Source organism: Bacillus rossius, chromosome 10 (assembly GCF_032445375.1).
Source record: "Bacillus rossius redtenbacheri isolate Brsri chromosome 10, Brsri_v3, whole genome shotgun sequence".
Taxonomy (NCBI): Eukaryota; Metazoa; Arthropoda; class Insecta; order Phasmatodea; family Bacillidae; genus Bacillus; species Bacillus rossius.
This window is the reverse complement of record NC_086337.1, coordinates 27,887,949-27,913,546: the sequence shown is the minus strand read 5'-3', so window position 1 is coordinate 27,913,546 and position 25,598 is coordinate 27,887,949. Positions and strand designations below refer to the sequence as shown.

The 25,598-nt window shown below is 34.2% G+C and overlaps 2 protein-coding genes across 5 annotated transcripts in view; one reads left to right on the top strand and one right to left on the bottom strand.

Annotated features, from left to right (window-relative positions):
- LOC134535893 (U4/U6 small nuclear ribonucleoprotein Prp3) overlaps nt 1-6,374 on the top strand; it is a 43,939-nt gene extending 37,565 nt beyond the window's left edge. For both annotated transcript variants that reach the window (XM_063375242.1, XM_063375243.1), the window contains 2 exons: nt 66-156; nt 6,049-6,374. In XM_063375242.1, coding sequence (XP_063231312.1) covers nt 66-156; nt 6,049-6,201 — 244 coding nt within the window. In that variant the 3' untranslated portion in view covers nt 6,202-6,374. The remainder of the gene's footprint in view (nt 1-65; nt 157-6,048) is intronic.
- A 3,195-nt stretch (nt 6,375-9,569) lies between these two features.
- The window catches only part of LOC134535892 (protein mahjong), an 88,139-nt gene continuing 72,110 nt past the window's right edge, over nt 9,570-25,598 (bottom strand). For all 3 annotated transcript variants that reach the window (XM_063375239.1, XM_063375241.1, XM_063375240.1), the window contains exons 25-30: nt 24,982-25,066; nt 24,520-24,729; nt 22,837-23,035; nt 21,139-21,296; nt 13,873-13,945; nt 9,570-10,157 (exon numbers count right to left, since the gene is read on the bottom strand). In XM_063375239.1, coding sequence (XP_063231309.1) covers nt 9,997-10,157; nt 13,873-13,945; nt 21,139-21,296; nt 22,837-23,035; nt 24,520-24,729; nt 24,982-25,066 — 886 coding nt within the window. In that variant the 3' untranslated portion in view covers nt 9,570-9,996. The remainder of the gene's footprint in view (nt 10,158-13,872; nt 13,946-21,138; nt 21,297-22,836; nt 23,036-24,519; nt 24,730-24,981; nt 25,067-25,598) is intronic.

Genomic DNA, 25,598 nt, shown 5'->3' with positions numbered 1-25,598 from the left:
TAGAACTATTCTGCTGTCTGTTTACTGTATTTGTAGTGTGTTGACTTGTACGTGAAATTGTTAAGGTTGATGCTGTCGAGAATAAAATGGGAAGAAGATACAGTCAAGAACCGGGAAGGACAAGAAGTGCCGAATAAGTGTGTTCTTATCTGGGAGGTAAGCAATTACAAATTTTAACTTCCATTCTGGGTTTTCTGGCACTTACTAACTACCAAGTTAAAGTGCTCCTAACGTGGTTCCAGTTATACTTCAGATTATTGTGAAATTGTAGGGTTGTGCAGTTATTCTGTACTAGTTGGGAGTTGATAATGTTATTTCTATAAGGAAGAAAACTGAGTATTTAAACAAACAATTTAAAAACTTTAATGTTGAAAATATCTAATCCTGTCGTACAGGATTGGATATGTACAGTAAAACACCGTTTTAACGAACTTCATTAGAGCGAACAATTCATTACTACGAACTATGCCTTTGGTCCCGTCAGACGTCCATATAACATAACGTAAAAAAATTTCACTAGTACGAATTTTCTCGTTCAAATTTTTTAAATATTCTATAAATATTCATTTGAACGAACACTTTTCTGCCCGGCACGGTAAACGACAAAAGGATAAAATCGTCGCCATTCACCCACACACTGCCATCTTATTTATTTTGATACGCGCCATAGATGACTGCAATGGACTAGTGTTGAAATTAATGCACAAAACTAGTGCAGCGACTAAAGCGCTGCATTGTGGTGTTCGCTGACATTACTCTTTGTTCTATGCTCGCACGACGTGTTTAACCGATGCGAAGTGCTACATCATAAAGTATTGCTACACACACATCTCTGGTCGTTTTCTTGTTTATTGTTTGAGAAACGTGCGGTAGCCCACAACTCACATAGTTTCGGTTCCCTAGCACGTTCGTGCAACTTCGGATTTCTCTCAAAAATTGAAATTATAAAAATCGAAGGGTTGTGTTAGGTTAGTCACAACATGCTTGATCTTCTGATTTAGTGGCTGAAGTGGCGTTAATACCAAAACGCAAAACTTCGGAAATCTTCGCAAATTCTTGCAGGGAACCGAAACTACGTGAGTTGTAGGCTTCCCAGAAACGTGGCTATACTACATGTATAACTTATTTTTACATGTGTAGGGTGCATTTGTTTTTATAGTTTAAAAAACCGTACTACTGAACATGTCTTCTAGGAAACGACTTGAAATGTTAAAAGCAGTAGATAAAGAAAATAAAAAGACTGATGTGGCTAAAAAGTTAGGTATCTCCAAATTAACATTATCCACAATTCTCACCCAGCGATCCAGTTTGGAAGACAATAAAATGTAAAAAAAAAATTCCTAACTTTTAAATTTTATATTTTTGATTTATTACAGCATTTTTGCAAACAGCTTGTCTTGATTCCAAAGGCAGGCTTACTGCTTTGGCAAACAACTTACCTACGTATTTCTGTATTGTACATATACATACTAGTATGTATGTATGTATGTAGTATGTATCTTGATCCCAAAGTATAGCTGTTAAAGTAATTGATGCTTGTACCACTCATATTGGTATTAGATTTTCTACTTTGTTTTTTAACAAGATCGAGTTATGTTCAAAACCCCAAAACAGGCAATCATTGTGATTTCGGTATAAAGAACTTCATTATAACAAACTGCCATAATTTTGGTCCCTTCGTGTTCTTTATAATGAAGCTCTACTGTATGATGCTGTTGAATGTTGCTCAACTTCAAACATAAGCCAGTGGATTATAACACTATTTAACCTAATAAATTTTTTGACGAAATAAAGTTAAATTACACAAAACTTCTACTAACATAATACAGAAAATCGTTTTGAATAACAGTTATCTTTACTGAATGTTCTATGCCCATTGTTGTTACAGGTGTAAAAATTGAGGAAAAGTCAAGGAAATTACAGCATTGAGAAATTTTTTTTTGTGATAACAAAAGTGAAACAGAAAATACCACTAATTGACATTTAGACATCTCAAAAAACGCTAAAACATTTAATATCAAGAAATTTGTATTTTGTTTGGTTCTTTTTGTGAAATCCTGAGCATTTTACTTAAACATGGAGTTAAACAAGGGGGAAAAAAACGTATTCCTGCATGTTTACATACAAGTTCGATAGCATGCATTCAATAGTTTGTGATCAATCAATAGCAATTGATACAACCATGTGCATCAATCAAAATGGCATTATTATTGTTACACTATTTATTTTGATGTACCTGTATCCCCTTTTGTGAACAATGCAACACAGAATTTATTTCCAGTAATTTCGGAAATTACCGGCTTCTACAGATTAATAAAGATAGAATTCTAAAGAGTTAATTAAAAATAGTGGTAATAATAATATAGCGGCTGTGAGTTAGTAGCCGTTAAGATGTGTTTCGCGTGTTCTCCGCAGTTAATCTGTTCCTCTATTGTAATTGTAATGTAAATAATTGCTACTGTTCAAAAATAAAATGTCAGTACATGATCGAAAATACGGGATTGAGAATCCCTCAATTCAATACCATCAGAAATCTACTCTATGTACAGTGCTAAACAACAATGATCTTTGATCTTATTTACAGACTTGTCAATAACTACAACAAATTTTGAATGATATTTTCTTTGTTTCAATTGTAATATCTTTTACTTTATTTCTTTTTATATTATTGTATAATAAAAACTGTTTCTTTTGTAATCTAAGGCATATCATCTCTAGCATCTAGTTTTTATCTTATATATGTATAACTAACTGTTTTGCCAGGAACTGGTCACTGGTTCTGTGTGCCTACTTACCTCCCGTATGTTGGACTTTTGCGGTGATGCCTACTGCTGGGGTTCCCACCCCAGGTAGTTGCTTGGGTGCTCTCGGTACCAATGCAGGGGGTATCCACACACATGCAGTGAACATTCATCTTTTATGTTATTGTATGTTATGTGCATTATTGTTTGTGTTGTGCCCACCAATTAAACCTACGGCTGTTGGTGGGCATGTTACAATTTAAATAAATAAAATTTATATTAGTAGGTAACTGTCTCTTGGGAAGGAGATAAAATTGAAGTTTTTTCAAGTAAAATATATTTATTTGTTATTTCTTCAATGTGTGGGCTGGATTTTTAAGTAAGGCCTATATGATTAACATAAAACAAAATATATAAAATGAAAAACCAGACTGCACATGTTTTGATGACAGAAAAAAAAAAAGCACCAGAAATCATTTATAAATTTAAAACTAAAACAATTACTAAACACGGTGTGACACCTGTCAGCAAATCTGAAAGGGCCTTGGTAATTAGTGAGTGAGTATTAAAACTAGCTTTCAAAATCATGTAACCTCAGGTAAACACAAAATTAATTATTATAGATAAATATTTTTTTGTAATTTAAATTACACATTACAAATGTTGTAATACTTTTTATACTGTTAAGATGTACTTGCTTAAGTTCTATTCATTTTTCACTTTTACATGGATATTTTGCAGTAAGCTAGGTTATGTTATTTCCATTCTAGTAGGTAATTTAGTAATTCATAGACACATGCATTTGGTTTTTTTATGTAATGTCACAAAGTGGTGTTATTTTTAGCTGAAAGTTGTGTTATTTCCCAAATATTTTTCATAACTTATTTACGTCAGTTTTGAACCAAATATTTACATATTTCATATAAAAATATCAGACACAGGTAATTAGCACAGCACTATTACTTATTGCTAGTACAATGTCACAACTGTACCTTATGCTCAAGAATGCCAAAGTAGATATTATGGAGATTTTATTTTGTATAGAAGGCGAACATAACTGTTGGAACTAGCCAAATACTGAAGCTTGTAGAGTGCTAATCAGTTAAAAATTTGATATAAAAAAAGATTCAACTTTATAATAAATCCTTTAGTATGGGAAAATAAGTTTATTGGCAACACTTACACGGGAAAAAAATAACGTACATCTTCAGTCTTGAATTTTGGGGAAAATGCATGAATTTTCGTCGTCGGGGAAAAAACCTGGAATCATGCTTGAATTACTTGTTATCGCCGGGAATTTCATCACTCGCAGATATATGAGTCTGCTAGTTTTACAGGATATGTCAAACTCAGATTTTTTATGAAATTAGAATTTTGTTTCAAATAACAAAAGACCAGTTTTCATAATTTGCGAATTGGTGGCAGTTCTGTTTTAAAGTAGTTTCGTCAACTTTGATTAATTTTACAACCACTGCCATATTAAAAATGGGCGGTTGATAAAACAAAACAATTGAATACCTTTATTTTCCTTGGGCATTTGCATGTCAGTATGGCGGTGGTGTTAGTTTACAGAAAGTTTTAGGCTTAGACGCAAAGTGAATATGATTTTAAATACTTACAAAGGGCACCCGATTTATTGAGATGTTGCTTACAAGACGTTAATTTTACCTAATTTTGTTTTTTCAATTTTCTTTTGATTGAAAATCATATACAGCTTCCGACCAATTTTATGGTATAAATTCCAAGAATCTTCTTTCCGGGTTTAGTTCGTACAGACGAGCTACTACATTGGGAAATAGGTAGTTGTAGTTTGTGAAAAATTTAATTTTGCCAAAATGCTGTTCAAAAGAATTATTCTAATTTCAGTGCACGATGATCAAGATGAGATGTTTATCTTCTCTTGTGTGTCAATAGTGTTATGGGATAGATAATGTAAGTAAATTTAGTTCATATCACAGATTGTTAATTGCATACTTAACTGGCTCTCAATACTGATGAAAAAATATTTTTTTTATCATTTATTTGTAAGAGTTCAAGCATTGTTTTTTGTCGGTCTAAAACTATTTAAAGCCCTGGTACAATTAGGTGGTTCTCAGACATGACCCTACCCGATTCTGAAATTGTATTTATGTGACGTAACTCTGTACATGTCGAGATGGCCAACTTTAATATTTGGGGTCATCAGCAGGCTGGCAAGGTGTGTAGATTCCATTCACCATTGTTTCGTGATGCCAGGAATGACATTATGCCAAATAAAAGGTTTATCCAATGTACAAAGGTGCAGAAAACACTATTCGGGTTCACTGAAAATATACTTGCATTGAATAAAATATAATAACAAGCAAAGTATGTTGTTAAAACATGCTCATGCACAAGCTTTGACTAGCTGAAAATGTTGAGAGTATAAAAAAAGAGGGTTTCATTCACTTATTATTCACTTTTTTAATTCTTTAATTATGTTGTATTTAATTTTGTTAGAATTTATAGGTCTACCTATTAAAAAAAAAAAATTAATAAACTGTTCCACAATTAGTTAATGAAATGGAACTTTATTCTCAGCAATTATGTTATGGTGAGCAACATGTGAGATATAGTAGCTTAATAATTTTAAAATAAAATAAAAATTATGAATCTTAAAATATAAAAGTGCCTGTGAATACAATTTAAATATTTTCTAGTAATTTAATAAGTTGCTTATATTTCAATAATAATCTATAAAGGCACTTAGAAAATTGAATCTGCCATATTACTATGTATATTTATCATTTATGGTTGGGTATGTAATTTGAGAACCATTCTATTAAGTACTGTATATAATTTAAGTTCCGGCAGCTTGGAAACAATAATTAAATTGTTTATGCTTTCTTTTGTTGGAATATAAGTATAGGGCCTGTGTCTTAAGTACATAAGTTTATATCGAACATCTTAAATTTATGTAGTTTTAACATCACTTGAAAACCAATTGCTGTTGCACATGCTTTATCATGCAATGCTTGTCAGAAATTTTGACACCCTAAAATAACAGTGCAACGGTTATGCGAATAAAACACCGTAACTTACAATCAAGATTCTGATTGAGACACCGATGTCATTGAAAGCCAGAGTTAAATGATAAACATCGCAAAATGCTAGTTTTGTAGCAGACTTTGTATCAGCAAGATTAATAGTTGTTAGCAGTAACTGTATATCTGTGATCAAGTCTTTGGTTTGATTGTTATAAATCTCCTGCTGTGTTACTGCTTTCCACTACCGTGACTAGTCGTGAGTTGCCTAGCATCTAACCAGCACCGGCTACATTGTGTTCCAGGGGACGATCAAAGAGAGGAACTTTGGTGAGATGAAGTTCAAAGTGTGCCCGACAGAGAAGTTGGCTCGGGAACACTTCAAGAAGCACTCCGTGGAACACTATTGGGATCTCGCATACAGTGAAGCAGTTCTTGGTGCTAGTGAAGACGTATAACAAAGTGACTATAATATTATTATCTATTTGTGTGTTTCTTGAATGCGTATTTGTGGCTATAAAATACCATTTTGTAGGCAAAATTAAAGTGGCTAGAGAATCATATCTAACTATTAATATGTAGTTTGAAATGCTGTACAGTTGCGGTAAAATACAAACCTTGACGTAGTGTGTTACTGGCATTGATTCAAGTCAGGAATTGAAACAGCCTTCTTTCCTACCTTCAGTCCAGTTACACATGGGATTGGGACTACATAATTTATGTTAAATAAAATTGTAGGATGGATACTGTCAGAGATTCAGTTCATAATTATCTTGTTAGTCAAAATGATGCATTGTTTTTATTACCAGTCTGACAACCACTGTTGTAAGTGTGTTTTTCCACAGTTAGACAAAAAAACTAAGGTAAATTTGTTAGCGTCTACCTTAATATTTCTGACCAAGTGGCTGGATCAACACTTTGGCAAATGCCAGAAATGTGAGGCACATTTAGTGAAACCTCATGAATAAAACTCTAATACAAAGTATTTCCACAATACAGTAGAACCCTGTTATAACGAATCTGAAGGGAGTAGTTTATATGTTCACTATAGAGGGGAAACTTTATATCTGGGAAAACTTTTATATTGGCAATACATCCTTAAAAGCAAAATCTTAACTACACATAGGCCTAAGCCAAGAAAAGAACGAATGAAAATACTCAAAGCAACAGTTTTAAGAGCAAATGAAGATAATATTTTTAATGAACTACACTTTCTATTACCTAATGGTTCTTGGAAAACGGCGTATTATCCTTTTTTCGGGCATTTAATACTCTGTGACGTTATCGCTGCTTGAGAAAGAAGATTGTTCAGCTTTTATAATATTGTACTTAATGTGGATGTTGCAATTCCCAGTTCCTTTGCTATTAACATGTGCGGGACAGTGGAGTTGGAGTCTACCTTTTCAATAATGTCCAGTTTATCTCGCACAGATAATGCCTTACGTTTTTACCGCGTTTTTCACCTTTTTTTTTATGTACGTATTTCTTATTGAAGCACATTTGCAGCTTAAGAAAACAAAATTCTTTTTACCGTCAAAAGTAAATAAACAAAAAATAACGAGTCTGGCGCATCAAAGATCACTACGTATCATTTAGTGTCGCAGTTGCTAAAGCTGGAACGAAATTTTCTCACCTTCTATGGAAAAATTTAGTCCACAGAGTTCTATCTAGTGGTAGTCTTACGAACCTTACTCGATCAGAATGTCAGAAACGTGAATAATAAAAATGAGACGTAAAAATATTGAATTTGCTGCTATAATGTACATACGTATTTGTGTGGCGGTAATGTGTTTAATTTTGATAACATATTAAATGTACACACGTTCGCCAATTCTTTAACTATGCAGGGAAAACAATTTTTTATTTTCACCCAACTGATCACCATTTTTGGCTACACGAAGCCTACCGAGGCCACTCGTATACAACTTGTTTATAATATGAACAGTGGACAATCGAGTAGCGTATTGCGGAGAAAAACTTCAATGTGATCCAGAATAGACGTTTTGTGAAAAAACTTGTAATTATATGAAAATATTTTAGATAAATGTGCATTATGTCGGCAAAATTTGTTCGTAGTACACGGGAAAACGTATGAACATTGACAAAAGTTGTGCGCTATATCCAATAAATTAATACATAACCTCACATCATTTTGCCGGGACTGAGACGGGAATTCATTATAGGTGGGTTCACTATAAACGGGTTCTACTGTATTTAGAAATTGCTTAGGGGTTATAGTGGTAATTTTTTAAATATGAGTATTATGTAATACAAACTTATTATTCGAAGGGTAAACAGTTACAGGTAAAGGATGGTTAATACAAATTTCGCAGAATGATGAAAAGAATCCATGAAATTTAATTTGTAATAATATTTATACCATTTCTTTGGCTCATTGTAGATTCGCGAAAAACCCTTAAAAATCTTCAGTCTTGCATACTTTTGAGTGTTATGCAGTAAAAATTATTATTTTTTGAGCCACTGGTGTGGCCTTCCCATCCTAAAATTGTATGAAAGTTTGAAATAATTTTTTTTTTTTTAATTTTTTTAATTATATAAAATGTATGATTTAATTTTATAATAGTTTGGTTAATACAAGCCTAGTTAGGTTTGTAATATAGTGTTTTACAGTATATTCAATTGTAAGAGAACATAAGATTGGATGATTTATCTAGGAAACTCACGTGATGGTGATGGGAGTTCCGAAATTATTGTGTCATCTCCCGCTGAGGTGACGAGCCTCGCCTCGTTAGGCACTGAGTGGCAGGTCCCATTCTGAGTCTCCGGTAGACACCAGGACACAGTGTGTAGAGATAAAAGGAACTACACGAGTCTAATAATGGGAACTACCACCTTCTACTTCCCCAACAACATGAACAGTAAGCAACAAGTGCAGAAATCACAAACCTATCTCAACCCTCCTCCCCCAACCCAGCCTCACCAATCATACATCCCTCCCTCCTCCAGTTGACAACTAGTCGTGTCAAGAAGAAAAAGGACCCCTTACACAAGTCCATTTGAGTTAAGCCCACTGCACACGGTACAATAATTTCTACTAGTTTGCTTATTAGAATGCTTACTGGTTTCTGTACTGTGTAGGCTACAAGCTGAAACACTAGGTGCGCTGGAAGTTTCTGCTGCACACGATTCTAGCTGCCTTACTAGTTTTGTTAAGAGAATATTCTCCACAACAAATTTTTATTATGATAATTCACATTTTTTACTGCATACAAACAAGGCTCTTCTTTATATGCATTTATTAAAACGAGGAGTTGGTCACTATTCTACTTCTTTCCGTCCATGTTTATCACGACATGCGCGCTTAAAAGTGTAAACAACCCCTCATTTCTGTTTTCGTGAGTTCTGATTGGCCACTCCTTAAATATTGGAACACACCAAGCAACGAAAATAGGATTCAGTCTATTACGCAAAACCAGTAGCCCAGCTCGTACAGCTACTAGTATCCTGTTTGAATTCGAGTGAAGAAACTAGTAGTAGAGCCAGTAAGATTCCTAGCTTACAATATTGTAAGGAATATTGTACCGTGTGCAGCGGGCTTTACTCTTAACGTTAAACACATGCTTTATTTCCTCTGTTTAACATTGTTTGTGCTGTCATATGTTGTGATCATTATCATAGCATGTTCATGATATATTCATGTTAACATGTGTACCTAGATACTAGCAGCAGCATCAGCATCATTAGTATTATGTTCTAAATATTTTTTAAACACTTATTTATAATTAGGCTATTCCAAGCAACCAATGTTCAACAGTTTGCAAAATACACATAGTATAAATACAATATCACAAAAAATAATATCAAAGAAATTTTCACAGTGTATTTTAAAAAATTTACCACCTACAGTACCACAAGAAATTAAATTATTTTTTTTAGCATGTATTTAAATAAATTTACAAGTTTTTATAAATCATTTTTTTTCCCAATTAGCTAGCTCACTAATGTACAAAATTTATTCTCGAGCACAGAGTAATGGGAAACACAATATGTAGCATTCTGGAATAAATTGCTTGCATCACGTTTGTATCACAATTTCATGGTTGTATTATGTAATTGTTCTGATACAGATAAGTTTATCCACTTCTCCAACATGAAACGTGATAAATGTAATATCAAATGAAAATTCTTAGAAAATAAAACTGTCTGTAAAGAGAATTATTAAAACTTTCCTTTCAAATCAACCTGTGTTGCTTAAAAAATTCTGGAACATTGACATCACCACGCAGTATCATTCATACATCATACATATTGAAGGAGTCGTTATCTAGCGAGACGTCAGAGAGCGAGATTATGACTTCTGAACCTTCAGAGTCGGAGTCTGAAGCATTCGCGTCTGACGCCTGATCTGCAGAGTTATTCCGATTTGCATCATCATCTCCTGCTTCTCTGGCATCTGAAAACATAACGGAAATACACTGAACCATTCTTCCGTTCATGTCGGTGGAAAGAAAGAAAAACCCCTAAAATTTGGGCAGAGCTAATCACTGAATATAAGGTACCAATTATACCATTACATGAATGATAAAAAAAAAAAACTAATTATTTAACTTCACATTTGTGACGTATTTAGTATTCTGCTACTGCAACCTTAAATAAGGTTTTAGACATATTTCCGCTTATCTTTCTCTACCAGTTTGCAGTCTTTCTGAACATATGACACCATAAAAAGTATAAAAAAAAATTACGTATTTTAAATTGATAGGCGATAAACATTCAACACAAAATCGTGAAAAATAACGAATCACTGAAATTATTCAAACTATTAACTAATTGCTCTTGCATAACAGTTAATGAAGTTTATTTCTGAATTTGAATATCTGAAGATTATTTGAACAGTTATCTTTCTAATTGCATTAAACTTGACAACAAAACTTGATATTCCAGGAAGATTTTTTTTTGTGTGTGAAACATGCTACACAAGGAACTAACTTCCTTCACTTCAATTACTTAAGAAAATAGTCACAATTTTCTCTACACCATTGTTACCGTTTTAGTCCGAAGATAGGCCGACCCCTTCTACAGCACACTCAAAATCAGGGAAAAATAAATTTTAACCAACTAAAATGATTATCAGCAGCATATTACGACAGTAACACTTCAACTACCCAAGAGAGTATTTATTGAACAGACAAAAATTTTTGAGAGTTCATATTTCCGTTTATCTTTACATTCTTTTGTAGTGGTGCCAACATTTTACAAGGCAATGGCTAAAGTTTCGAAGTTCATAGAAATTGTGATGTAAAAACATTTACCGTTACGTTTAATTTTGACGTAAAAAACCAAAATGGTTTCATGTAAAATGTTATGAATCAACCTTAAAACAGCCAATATTGCAAATAGGTTTTATTGTTCTTGTTACTGTTGGTATGTACCGGTATTTGTTTATTCGTGTCGCAACTACAAGTTTCCAACACTGGTGCCATTTTGTTTTTCCTGTGGTAGAAGAGTACATAAAGCATACTACGGTAAATAACCGTACAGCAAAATTGCTGTTTTTACTGTTTACTGTAAATACCACCTTTTTATAAGCAAATAAAATTACCGCAGCCTGTTAAATACAGTTCGTAAATAACCAGACCGAGCTTTTAAAAGCTATGTGCTACAAGTGACCATATCTGTGTACTTAACTGAAATATGATACGTTATTGGGGTTAAGTGTGTTTACTAAATTTCTATGTTGGAAAAATTACTAATTTTACGTAAGTACGCCGTAATTTTAGGTCAATGAATTGTATATCTGATAACATTTTTATGCCATAAGTGATTCTCCTTGAAATGTATGTGTTTAATTATACTATTTTGGCTAGTGCCCCATTATAGGCCGACTCTAGATTTCAAGGTTGACAAAACTGGCAAAAAAGGTCGGCCAATTTCGGACCAATACGGTAAATATAAAATATGAAGTTAGGGATTTCAAGACCATTCAAACCCTAACATTGGTTGTTTAATTATCTTGACAATTCAAACCTCGACTATTAAGTATAATGTAAGGGGTAAAATAGAAGAAAGAGAGAAAGTAAACAAATTTTTAAATAAACATGAACTAACAAAATTATTACTCCCTTCAAAAGAACTGCTCAGTATTTAACAACAAATATTACTCACTGTTGAAATAATCACACCATAAAATGTTAAATTAAGATTTGTAGGACCCCAACTATAGCATGAAAACAATTCTAACTACAATTTATACATGTTTTAAAAAGTAAAACAACTTTGATAAATTTTAATGTAACAGCTTATAAGTACATATTAAGCACAATTACAATGATGAACTGCTTTAACAATCTATGTACAAATAATACATAAAAATAATATTTCATAAAATTGATACGAGTAAGTTTAACAAAACAACTGCAACTAAACATTCAATATACTTCTGTAATGCTCCTTAGTTAGAGAGAAAGTTTAAAAAATTACAGCCTATTTTTTTAATGCACTATCTGATTCTGAGATTTATGGTTTATATTTGGTAATAAAAATGCAATGTTAAAATCCCAAAGTCTTTATACTTACATATTCTTTGGTGATGTTCTCTGAAGATCTTCAGCCATTTCTGTATGTGTTAGCTATAGACTACTTATATTTACTTTACTTTGGAAAAAAAACATACATTTCAACTAAAAAATGATTTTAATTAGTAAGTATTACCCTCTTTTATCGCGTAATCATCGCACTCACATAATCGTCGCACTTATATTTTTGGCCGTCAAAATTAGGATAAAAAAATTCTCGCGCAAACGTCGAAGGATGTTTTTGGCCCCGCTATTAGATGCCGAGCGCTTTGTGTAGGTATCTTTTCCGTATAAAATGATGTATTTTAAAGTAGAAATCTAATATTTATTCGGAAATTATCACTTATTTATTTAATTTACGGAAATACGAAGTTGTCTGAAGTGTAAATTTTCTTTTAAAGACGTTTTTAAACGTAATTATCTTTATCTGATCGTCTGTGTCACCGCTGTGTACCAGTGTATATATATTTTCCGTATAAAACTATGTATTTTAAAGTAGAAATCTAATATTTATTCGGACATTACAACTTACTTATTTAATTAACGGAAATACGAAGTTGTCCGACGTGTAAATTTTCTTTTAAAGACATTTTTAAAAGTTATTTCCTTTTTCTTATCGTCTGCGTCGCCGCGGTTTACCACTTTGTAAACATGTAGCCAGCGCTAGTTGGCATCATTCGTGTTTGGTTATGTTGTTTCACGCATAGAGCGCGCTTACGTAGTCAAATATCGATATCTCCCCGGTTAGCATGCATCGCGCGCTCTCCGTCAGGTGCCGAGTTAACTACATTTGACGGCCCACACTCTTTCGTGGCAAGTTACGCGTTAGTTCACTTCATAGATTCAAGTGGCTTGCGTTCGCGTCAGAGTTTGGTTTTTCTATTTAAAGTTGAAGGAAGGTTTGTTTAATGAATTATTAATATAAATTGTTGTATACTCCACTTTTTTTTAATTAAACGTACTTTCCATGAACGGGTTTTGTTTTTATGAAGAACTTTATCTAACAAATTACCCCCCCCCCCCCCCCCCCCCCCCCCCCCGCATAATCAATTCACCCCTAAATTTCAAACTTGATTTTAGAATAAAATGTGCGACGATTATGCGAGAAAACACGGTATTTTAAACTTTGCAATAAACGCAAAAAATAAAAATTTAATTGACAAAATGAGGTACATAATTGATGATAATTTCACTGCATTTTGTGTTTGGAAGTGTATTGACAAATTTTGCTGCTATTTCTGTTTTACCACTATTCACCATTTAATATTACCTTTCTTATTTATGAATGTTAGTATACTACAAACTCTCAATGTATAGCTATGTCAAATATTCATAACCAATTGAATATTCTTATTTCGAGGTGTTAGTATTTGAAGTTGAATCAAATATGAATAACAAACTATTGAATTTGAACATACAAATATATGCACAGGTCTACTTATTACAAAAGTAAATGTGTTTACCTGTACATGTAGGAGGACATCATCATTATAGGCTGTACTTCATTTACAAATTTTTATCAGCCCATTTTTTAAGGTAATAAAATAAAATCCTACAAGTGAAGCAGTTATGGTTAGGCTAAGCATCACGTACCGTCTTGTTGGTCGTCGTCGGATGCAGACGCACTTCCTTCACTGCCTTCTTCATCGTCGTCTTCCTCTTCCTCCTGCACAGCACAACATACACATGATGTGAAACACGACGTGCGCAATGTCAACATGATGTTAGGCATGTGAATTTGTCCATATTATTTTGGAATTTGGTTCTAGTAGAGGACAATATTGTGTTTTAAAAATACAGTCCACACCCATCAGTCCGAAAACCTGGATAATCCAAACCGAAAACAGTAAAAATTTAAAATTACAAATGTTCTGAAATGAGTACCTAAATATCAAAACAAATTCATATTCAGTTTTTTTAAATATGTAGTATATTTTACAGATAATTGAATGATAAAGATATTTTGAGATATTTTTAAATGATCAATTTGCAGTACAAAGATAATACTGTGCTGAAATACCCTTCTCTGGTTGTCCTTTTGCACAAAAACAGTCGATTTGAGTTGGCGTAACAAATCAAACATAGCAGATGATGCAATGTTACTCCATCGACTTGTAAACATGACGTCCACAGTTGTGGTGCTAGCATTCTGTTCTATGTACTTCAGGGCTGTTTCTAATGCCAGAGTGGGATATGAGCGGATGTGTTGGTTACTTTATCAGCTGCATCTGATTCTTCATCAGAATCCCGTGCAACAAGAGAAACAATTTCCTCATCTGTATTAATTTGATGGTCTTCTGTATCAATTTCTAACCACTCCTCCAAGTTAATTTCTTTTGTCCCATCACACCCAGGAATTTGTTTCACAGGATGTAGAACATCTGCACGCTCATTAATTTGTTCGGTGTTCGGTACGTTAAGGTGGGCCATAACTTTGACCACGATTTTCTTATTAACTGTTTAACATTTTTTCATGCTTCAACCACCCTGTGGATCACATATTTAATATTGACCTTTTTAAAGATGAGACTGCTGAAATAAGTGCCATCGTTCTCAATCAGAGGTCTGAGATGCAATTTTTATACGCACAGTTTATGTTTTGGAGCACCTGCTATCTCCATTGACAAATTCATCTGTGCGCTGGAATGTTATCAAGAACAAGTAAATGCCCTTGTCGGAAAACCTTTTTCTTTATTGAATTTTATTACAGCAGGGACTAACTGATTATGAAATCAGTCCTTGAATAATTCACTTGCCATCCAAACTTTTTTTTATATGAGTGTAGAACACGGAAATTGAGTTGATATTTATGTTTTTGAAAGGTCTGGGGTTTTTTTCATTTCCCACTGACTTGTCATGCACACCTTGCTCATCTTGCAACCAGGTGCATTAAAATGTCTTTGCAGAAAGGATCTATTTTGGAAATTGCTTAAAATTATTTCAGTTTCATCGCAGTTGTACACTTCTTGTGGTGAGTATTTTTAATTTGAAATAATGTCGACAAATTTAAAAATGCAGGCTAATGCAGCTGGATGATGTGACAGTGACTGACCATTAATCTAAAACTAATGTATTCAGCGTGCCTCCTTTTCCATTGGTCTGAATATCCATTACTTGCAGTAAAATTAGGTTTACTATTCATAAGTTTATTCAACTCTTGGGCTTTTTCCTGAATTAACAGACCACAAATAAGGGAGCCTCTTCAGGGTGGCCACTCTTCTGGGATAATAAAATTCCTGGTTTTTTCCAGGTTTTTTCAAGGGTGGTTTTTATCAATATTTGCATACAATTTGCATTTTTGTTACACAAAGCACACACAATATGATGTTTTATTGCCGTTAAACAATAGACAACTTAACTATAGGCTTAAAAATTAAATCAATGAACTTGCTTGAAACAAAACCTACCACCAACAAAAAATTTATAATCTCACATCACAAAAATTTAGAGATGGACGAGTTGAGGTTTTTTGGCTTCGAGTCGAGTCGAGCCGAGTTTAGCAATTCATATTTCGAGTCGAGTCGAGTTCGAGTCACAAAATTTTTGAAGAGGTCGAGTCAGTTCGAGTTTCATAATTTTATAATTTTTTGCGTCGAATATGATAAATAAAATATTACTACACCCATTGATATAAAAATTGTGTATCCAAGATGCATCTGCATTATTTAAATATTTTAAATGATTAATTAGCAAATCATTATGTTATTTAAATATTTTAAATGATTAATTCAAATCATTATGTTATTTAAATATAAAAAACTAAGCTTTATTTCAACATGATTTCACAGTATCTTTAATGTAGCTATCCTAACCAAATCAACCGTCCACAATGTTTTAAAGTATTTATAATGTAGCTAACCTAACCTTATTGACCATAGTTATCATGAGTTGTCCAAAATAAACATTCACGGACACACTGCAAACGAAAAATATGGCGGCGTACAAATAAATACTGTTGCCTTGTTTATAGTATTTCCTTTTATCAACAACGCCATATTTATTTACATTGAACAAACAAAAACGAAGATGTACGATCGGGAGTTTGGCTCTTTCGTCTGTGAAAAGAAGGCTTCCCGAGTTACGTAACTTTTTTTTTTCCGATCCACCGGCAGATCCCCACATGAACAAACAGCTCAAGGGATATAGGCCTTGTCACATTGTCACATTCTCAATGTAAATACACTTTCCGCGGCAAGATTATTCGCCCGGAACTTGTTACAACTACAAGAATATGAATATGTTTTTAAATAAATATTTCATGCATTTGATTTGGCGATCAGTAACTGATTGCCAAATAAAATGCATGAGCGTTGTTATTATTATATTTTATTCAAACAAAAAGAAAGTAATTTTATCCTAAACGTTATTGACACGCAGCGCTGCGTAGCGGATCACAGCTAAATTTAGTTCCAAAATGCAAGGCTGGTTGGCCTAACACGCAGCCATTTTCACGCATCACGGCTTGGTGTTATTTACTAAATATTACAATATAATTATTTTATGTTTTTATGTTTAGGTTACGGAAATCTCTTGTTTATACGAGTTATTATAAACGGGGCACGATAAACGTGATGATTATTAATATATGTGCGTTTTGCAACAAATTTTTCTTCAGTGAAAATCCATTGACGTATTTTGTAAACAAATGCGGTACCGTATTTTAAGTAAGCACAGGATGAAAAACAAAATGAAAACAGTGCACGCTGTTTTCCAAGTATTTTCTTTATATAAAATGGTCATGTGACATAATTTTGTCCTATAAACTGTCGCCACTATCGACAAAATCACGTTACGACGTCACGTTCATAAATGAAGGTAGGCCTAGGTTTAGTTGCACTTGTACCTATTATAGCGCCGTAGCACGGTAGCGGGCAAGGTTAGGTTTGCACGGGATTTGTTTTGTTTAAAGGTCATTATCATTTCTTGCTGTATTAATGATTTGGCAAAAACGTTAAGACAACCTATAATAAAGTGCTATAATGTCACGATGCTGGTACTTAACTCGAAACGTGTTTCGAGTCTCGAACTTGATAAAATATGTGACTCGGTTTTCGAGTCAAGTCAGTCTGACCCAACTCGGCTCGGCTCGACTCGATAAACCAAGACTCGACCCATCTCTACAAAAATTACTTGACACCAAACGCACGTGTTTTGCCCCTCTTGCGTGGCTGGCTAATGCTGTTCTTCCCATCCATGCTACCGATATAGATTTTAACATTACAGAAATTGCAAATAGCGTTTGTCCCGCACTTTGGATCTTTCTCCACCCATTCAAACTCTTCCGTACATTTGTCATTGTATGTGGTGACCGAACTCGTTGACATTTTGATAGTCTGCGCCAATTACATGTTAGATTAAAACATTAAAAGATTCAAAACAACGTCCCGCACAACTAAACTTTTAAAAAAACTCGAGAAAAGTATCCGTGATACCGTGACGCAACAACATGAGCGCAAAGTAAAAACAAATATACATACAAAACTAGTGCTACCAACATGCCGTGCAAGAAATTACTACCATCCTACAACAACATTTTCAGCCAAAATGCTGTTGCTTTTGAATACAGAAACATAATAAGTATGGAAGTCTGAATTGTTAACGGTTTCTTACGTACTACAAAAGTTTTTAAATGCAATATGAACAAATTAACTTTCACAAAATTTAGCTCACGAGCATACTGTTGTGCTTTGACGGGTGGTGAACGTGCTCATTTAACAGCCGTATGTTATTGTGATCGTTACTTCATAAAAAAAATTCCCGGTTCTAATAAAAATTCCTGGTTGATTCCAGGTATTCCTGGTTTTTTTAAGAAATCCTGGCTATTTCCCGTATTTCCCGATTGGCTGGCCACCCTGCTCTTTGTCTTCCCTGAGAAATCCAAACTAACGATGCTTCATCTAAGTTTTTATAACCGCACACTTTAGATGTATGCCGTTCTACAATTGTCTTATCATTAGATGTTAGTCAAAACTTATCAATTTTGTCTCTTTTTTTCTTCCAATCACCAATGTTGCTTTTCCAACACTGAATTCGGCTGCTAATTTACTTTCACTTTTGTTAAGAAATTTCAATTCTTCTTCAAGTTTGACTTTTAATTAGTGATGGGTCGAATCCCATTTTTCCCGAATCCGAATCTCGAATTTGAATCCCAAACAGTACCTCGAATCCACCCCTCGAATCCGAATCCAGATCTCAAGGGTTAATTATAAAATAATTTATAAGTTAAGAGAAAAAATTAAACATTATGCAAAATTATTTAACCCTTTAAATTTTTATTTAAAAAAAAAAAACAAGGATTTTGACACGGTCTGGATCAAGACGATTCCGTTTTTGGTCACATATGTTTCCTGCAGTGCTGAACAAACGTTCAGAGAACACTGTCGCAGGTGGTGAACACAAATCTTTTTGAGACAGTTTATGTAGCCTGGGTGAACATGCAAACTGGGTTAATTGTAGGATCACGTAAGAATCTGGTCACTTCATCAATTGCTGTAGAATCCGACTTGGTGGATTTAAGGCATTCAGGCATTATCTGTGAGTACAGTGATTCATGTATCCACGGAAATCGGAAAATGAAATTCAACATCCGATGGAACAATATTTTGTAGTTACCAACTTGACATTTGTTTAAAGTCCCAAATCAAGATAAACGCTTTCCTGAAATATTTAATGGAAACTGAAAGGCGCCATCTTGGCTTCAATGGTTTTAGGCCATAAGAAATATTGTTGTGCGTCTTTTAAATTTAAGCCTCACTAAAGCATAGTGATTAATATGCCCGAAGTTAAAAGTGACGGGGTGTTTTCTCTAGTTTACCCATTAAAATTCTTTATATTAATATTAGTTATTTTTTGTGTTGCTCAAAATGATTGGCTAACAAATTCATTGGTTGGCCATCGTGGAATTCTCATTTAATACATATTATAACGTTGGTACTCTACACAAACCAAACTTGGTCCTAAAAAAATTCTTAAATAGAACGTGTATCAGAATATTTAAAATTGAATCGCGATTAAAATAATAATTGTATAATGTATTAATTTTTGTCATTCATTATTTCATTGTTATTACTACATGTGTGACCGTAACTTGTGATGAAAGTCGGCATTATTGCTGATTACTAAGTAACAGATTTCTCGGTAAAGTTATTAAAAAAAACAAGATTCATATTACTAGTCTATATCCTAAATGTGCTGTATTTTATTTTTTAGCATATTCTGAGAATACATCTGTGATTTATGCCTTATTTAATGCCAATGTAGCGACAATGCATCCATGTTCATGAATATAAAGTAAGTTTCCCAATCAGTACATGCTTCATAATTTTTTTATATAATAACGAATTAAAAGTACAGTACAGTAGAACCTCGTTAATCCGTGACGTGCTAATTCGGGAATCGGATAATCCGGAACGATTTAAAAGAGCAGAAAAAAAAGAGAAGTAAAAATTGTCAGCCCTTAAAATTAACGTCACGCGGTGGCCGGCAAACACTGCAAGCCATCTAGGCTCCAAACTCTGCCACTGTTTGTACCGACCCTTTGTGTCGCCCCCCTTTCAGCTGTCACATTTGTCACTCTTTAAACTTAAGGGGGATGTCCTGACTTCTGCTTCCCGTCTCCCTTTGTTTGTTTCCACCCGCCAACGCACTGCAGGCGCCTGGCGAGTGACGTGTCTGTCTGGCATTCGGGTGTACGAAGGGGACGGGGGTGGGGGGGTGTGTGTGCAAGGTCAGCACGATCTTATCTTTCTCTCTTCGGCTGTTGTAAATGACCGTGAACTAATGGCTAGGCAGTGCTGTATTTTTTTAAGCCGAGACACTAATTCGAAGACGGCCAGCCCTTACCGTGAACGGATTATCCGTTTTTTTTTTTTTACAGGATTTCAATTGTCCGGGCATCGGCGGGTCCAAATTAACACGAATAATGGGGAGTTTACTATTTTTTATCCATCTGCTGCCAAGGCGCAGTAAGCCTCGGGAGATGATACGTCACATGACCTTGGCCTTAACCCAGCTGCACGCCGGTGTCTGTGAAGCTTGACAAGACCTTCCGGGCTTTTAATCGCTAGTCCGTGAAATTCGGTAATCCTTGATTATCTCGGTCCCGACCATCACGTATTAACGAGGTTCTACTGTACCTCAATAGGATGTGTTCCAAGGAAAACTTGAACAGGCCAAGTAAATTGTAAGCATTTAAGTTTTTAAATATTTTTCCTCGAATCCCAAATCTTTTCCCTCGAATTTCGAATCTTTCGAATACTAGAGATTCGGTGGGATTCGAGGATTCGAGGATTCGACCGGCCCATCCCTACTTTTAATGCCAACGAACAATATTTTCTCTTGTCTGATATTTCAAAAATGTAAATCAGCACAGCAGAGGTTAAGAGTTAAGACAATTAGGTGTGCACTTCACTAGATGAGATGTCATAGCTAAGCGCTAAACTGAATACAAAAACAATAGAGGATTAGGTAGTATAATTCTAAAAATAGCCAAAATAACAGTCAAGCAATGCTGACCGCTGCACTGCCTGCTGTGTAAGCAATGTAATAGTATAGATCAATTCAATCGCACAATAATTTCTTGTGCATAACATACAATATTATTTTATACAAACTGTACTGGAATTCATATGTGATTTTCTGACTTCTTTAGGCTTATATTCAACAGTGAATTAATGCCCGTGATCCAAATTTTGGCAATTTGAACTGGTCTCGGTCCCAATAAGTTAAAACTAGCAAGGTTCTACTGCATATTTCCATAAAAGTGGATTAAATGAAAGGTTACAACTAGAATACATAAAATATAATCTAATAGTACACAAATACACTCAAAGCATAATGATAATAGTTTTGTTAACTCACCCCTTCGTCTTCGTCGTCCCGTCTTCGTCCAACGTCGTAGATTCGAACCATAGACTCCTGGATGTCATCTATTAAACCTTGATTTTCCACGACTGCTATCTGAGTGTCATACTTGTTGCAGCTCAAATCATAGACACTCTTCTTGACATCAATAGTGGCTGGGGGGAAAAAGAAACTTCTAGAGAGCATAACATTTATCAGGAAGCAAAAATAAAGTGGACTAAAATAAAGCCAATTCCAATTGGATGGCTCTCATACAAAATCCAAGAAACCTACGTATGACTTTAAGAAAAAAATGGTTGTAAAGTTACAGTTGTATTAAATCTAGAAACATGATGGTTGGTTCAGCATATTGCAGATTGCATCACATGGTATAGTACAAGGAACTTGGTTCTAATTATTATATAAACAAACTTTATAGGTTTCTTAGACTGTGTACCCTGTTTTATCGCATAATCGTCGCACCCATATTTTAGGGTGTCAAAATTTGGATTTAAAAAAACGTGTAAACATCACATGATGTTTTTGGTCCTGCTATTAGATTCCGAGCACTTAGTGTAGGTAGCTTTTCCGTATAACATGATGTATTTTAAAGTATAAATATAATATTTATTCAGACATTACCACTTACTTATTTAATTAACGGAAATACGAAGTTGTCTGATGTGTAAATTTTCATTTAAAGACTTTTTAAATGTTATAACATATATCTGTTTGTCTGCGTCACTGCGGTGTATTGCTTATGAAGATGCAGCCAACGCTAGTTGGCATCATTGATGTTTGGTTATGTTGCTTCCCGTATAGAGCGCGCACACGTAGTCGAATATCGATATCTCACCGATTGATGAAATGCGCGTTCTCTGTCGAGTGCAGAGTTAACTACATTTTATGGCCCGCACTATTTCATGGTATGTACTACGACAATAGTTGTGCGTTAGTTCACATCACAGATTTTGTTTTTCTATTTAAAGTTGAAGAAATGTTTTTGTTGCATGACTTATTAATATAAATTGTTTGACGTACTCTTGTATACTCCAATTTTTTATTTAAATAAACGTACTTTCCATGAATGGTTTTTTTTATAAATAACTTTAACTAACAAAAAAATATTTTTTCGCATAAACATCGCACCCCTACTTTTCAAACTTGATTTTAGTATATGTTTGGACTTGTAAATATTGTGTGTAATTTAGTGTATAGTGTTTGAAACATTTGAATTTTGAACTTCCCGCGCTGCTTGCTAGCAGCGCCAAGTTTTTCAAGTTGGCTGCCTGCCAAGGCAGGTAGCCCTGCAGCTTCCGGCAACGAAGCAACAGTTGTTGTTGAACCATCATGGCGGTAAGTTGTGCTATCGTGCACGCTTGCTGCCAATCGAGTTGTTTGCGAGTGAATCGTTATTAATTGTTTCGTTTTTTATGGATTTTACAGTCTCGTACGTCTCTAGACAAAACAGTATAAAATGTGCGACGATTATGCGATAACACATGGTAGTTTTACAACTAAACGAAGCTTCCGGAGGCAGTAAGTAATTAACAGTGGACTAAAGTGGCTTAAGTGACACAGTTACGATGCAGATCATGCAGTTACACTATTCAAGGAAAAGATTACAATTTCAGCAACTGCCAGGGACGAACAGCTAACGTTCACAACAGACAACAGCGAGATACAGGAGTCAAAGAGCGCCGGCAGCCAACGCACCGATGCTGGAGTAGTCGTAGGCGTCGAGGGTTTTGAAAGAGGTCTCGTAGCCCTCCTCCTCCTCCGACTCGTGCTCCATCATGATGGTGTAGAGGGTGTCTCCCTGCGGCGTGAACACCACCTGGCACTGGTCCAGTGCCGGCACGGTGCGCAGCAAGTGGAATGTACGCAGATCCCACACTTCCGTGTTGGCCACTACCTTCACGCAACAAACAACACCCATTCAAATACAACAATTAAACCTTATGGTTATCACAAAAAAACACTCCTTTTATAAACAGAGGATGCAGTTTAGTACACAAGAGAAAAACATTTCCCCCCCCCCCCCATAAACGTATAAATTATATAAATACGCTCATCATTGATTGACTACGTAACACGGTATTATGAATTGTTTTCATGTGTTTACAGTGTAACATTTTCATTGCTCTTTAGTGTGGGAAAAGAACTGTGAGGATCGATCAGCAAAAGTAAGTCTTTACTCTTTAATATACATATTGTGAAATTGTCGAACATACATGTAATCTTCGACTGGAGAAGAATAAATTTTAAATTTGCATCTCAAACTTTTATTTGAAAACAACACCACTGACAGTTTCAATATAATTAACAATCATAGACAGAACTTTACACCTAACTACCTGCAACATCTGATGGAATTTGTTGCAAGTATTTTTATTAAGTGCAAGTAATGATCATCTTCTTAGCCAAGTATGACTGAGACTTGTCACAATATGTAAGTACTTTCCTTACAAACCAAAACCTAAATCTTTAAGTTGGTTTTGTTTTCAATTTTGGCTTTACATGTTACGTTCGGTTACAATTTTACACGGAAAAATGAAATGAGATGCTAAATGAGAACATTTTGGTAATGCCAAAATCCCACTTTCATATTCAAAACTTGCTATAAAATCACCCTTAACCTGAATTTATCCATGCTTTCAAAAGCAATGTGAATATAATACATATAAAATAAATAACAATGCCGTATCTTTTAAGCTCATTTTCACAACACTCAATACCTATATCGCTAACAGAAGAGAGCATCGTTTAACTGTGATCACGTGTTATTACAGACTATGGCCATAGCTTCCAAATAAACAAACATTGGCCAATCGTAAAAACAAGCTTGGAAGTGACAGTATCGCAGAAATTTGCTAATTAAGTAATTAGTGATATTATTGCATTTTTTTTTTTCCAGTATACATATTTATAGCATTAATTAGCGGGTATAGTATTCAAAAGAGTTTCTGCCATCTGTAAGTATGACTTGAAAACCCTAGATTTTCCACAAATTGCCGGTCACATGATTAAAATATTCAGTACTGGAACTTTTATCAATTATTTGTCTCTTAGTTATTAATCAAAACTCATTTATGTGCATTGGGTATGGATACGGTTGTCTGGCTCTTAGCAGACTCTGCAGAATTACCTGTGACAAGAACGAAATATCCGTGCTACACTGCATAGGGTTAAGTGCAATGCTCAGTAAAGGCTTAGCCAGATGAGCTACCAATGACCACAATATTAACTACTACATGTTATTTGTGAACTTTTTATACATGTCTTATTTAAAGGATAACATTAGTTACAATAAATAATACTTAGTAATGAAATCATACAACACAATCACTCTAAAACATTGTTCAAAAAATAATAAATATAAAGGCAAGAGAAATTTACCTCCAACCCGTTAGGATGGAAAATTCCATTCAGCGTCTGGTTCAGTTTGTCGAACTTATGAACCTGCTTGCCAGAAGCAACATCCCACAAAATTCCATCGGAAAGAACAAGATCATCAGACGGACTAAATGTCGCCCTGTTCTTCTGATACTGATTGGATATTGATGGGATGAGCGTCATAATTTTAGAAGCTGTCCCGACATCATAGATCTGAAAAATTCATTGCGATGTTCATAAATATTAATTTAAATAAAATACTTTTATTACCTCATTTGTTTTAACACTCATTATTTCAAAATACCACACAAATAAAAACCTTTGCCCATCCCCAAAAATTATTATTATTTATAAAATTCTAAATTGTCTAATACTAATATGTAATCCAGAAATGCAACAACTAAAACTTTGGACTCAAATACCAGTAAGTATTTAATATTTTTCAGGAGCCTTGCACCAGCTTACCGTTGCCACTTCTGCTTTCGTTGAAATTATGCGGTCTTGCGTTACTTTGCTAAATTCTACATATTCTTCTTCATCCATAGGAAACCTAGAAACAAAATATAGAATTGAAATTTTTTTTCCTAAAAACAAGCTGATAGTAGTCATAAGCAAATAACCCTTACCATGAATAACATAAAAACATAAAATTTAAAATTACAAAGAAATAAAAAAATGAAAGATTATAAATAAATAAATAACTAAAAGATTTACAAACCATTTTTTTGGCACCATTATCAAATTTTCTAACCAACAATCATCAAATTTCATTAAATGTATGCAAACAGGGCTGACTTACACACAACATGATAATGGTGAGCAGTTACAAAATAACACATTAAGTGAAATTTATAACTTACTAACCTTTATTTTAAAATGCTAAAAACATAACTGCACCTCAAATAAAACTGCATAAAAATTAAATTTTATATTTATTTTAATTTTATTACATTTCTTACCTGGACACATTCAAAAAGTTCAAAAATTTTCACTAGGGAAGAAGGGAAGTACAATAACGTGTTGAAGTTCTGATACATGAATGCAGCTACCGATAGTATAGTTCCAAGGGGTATAAAACTATT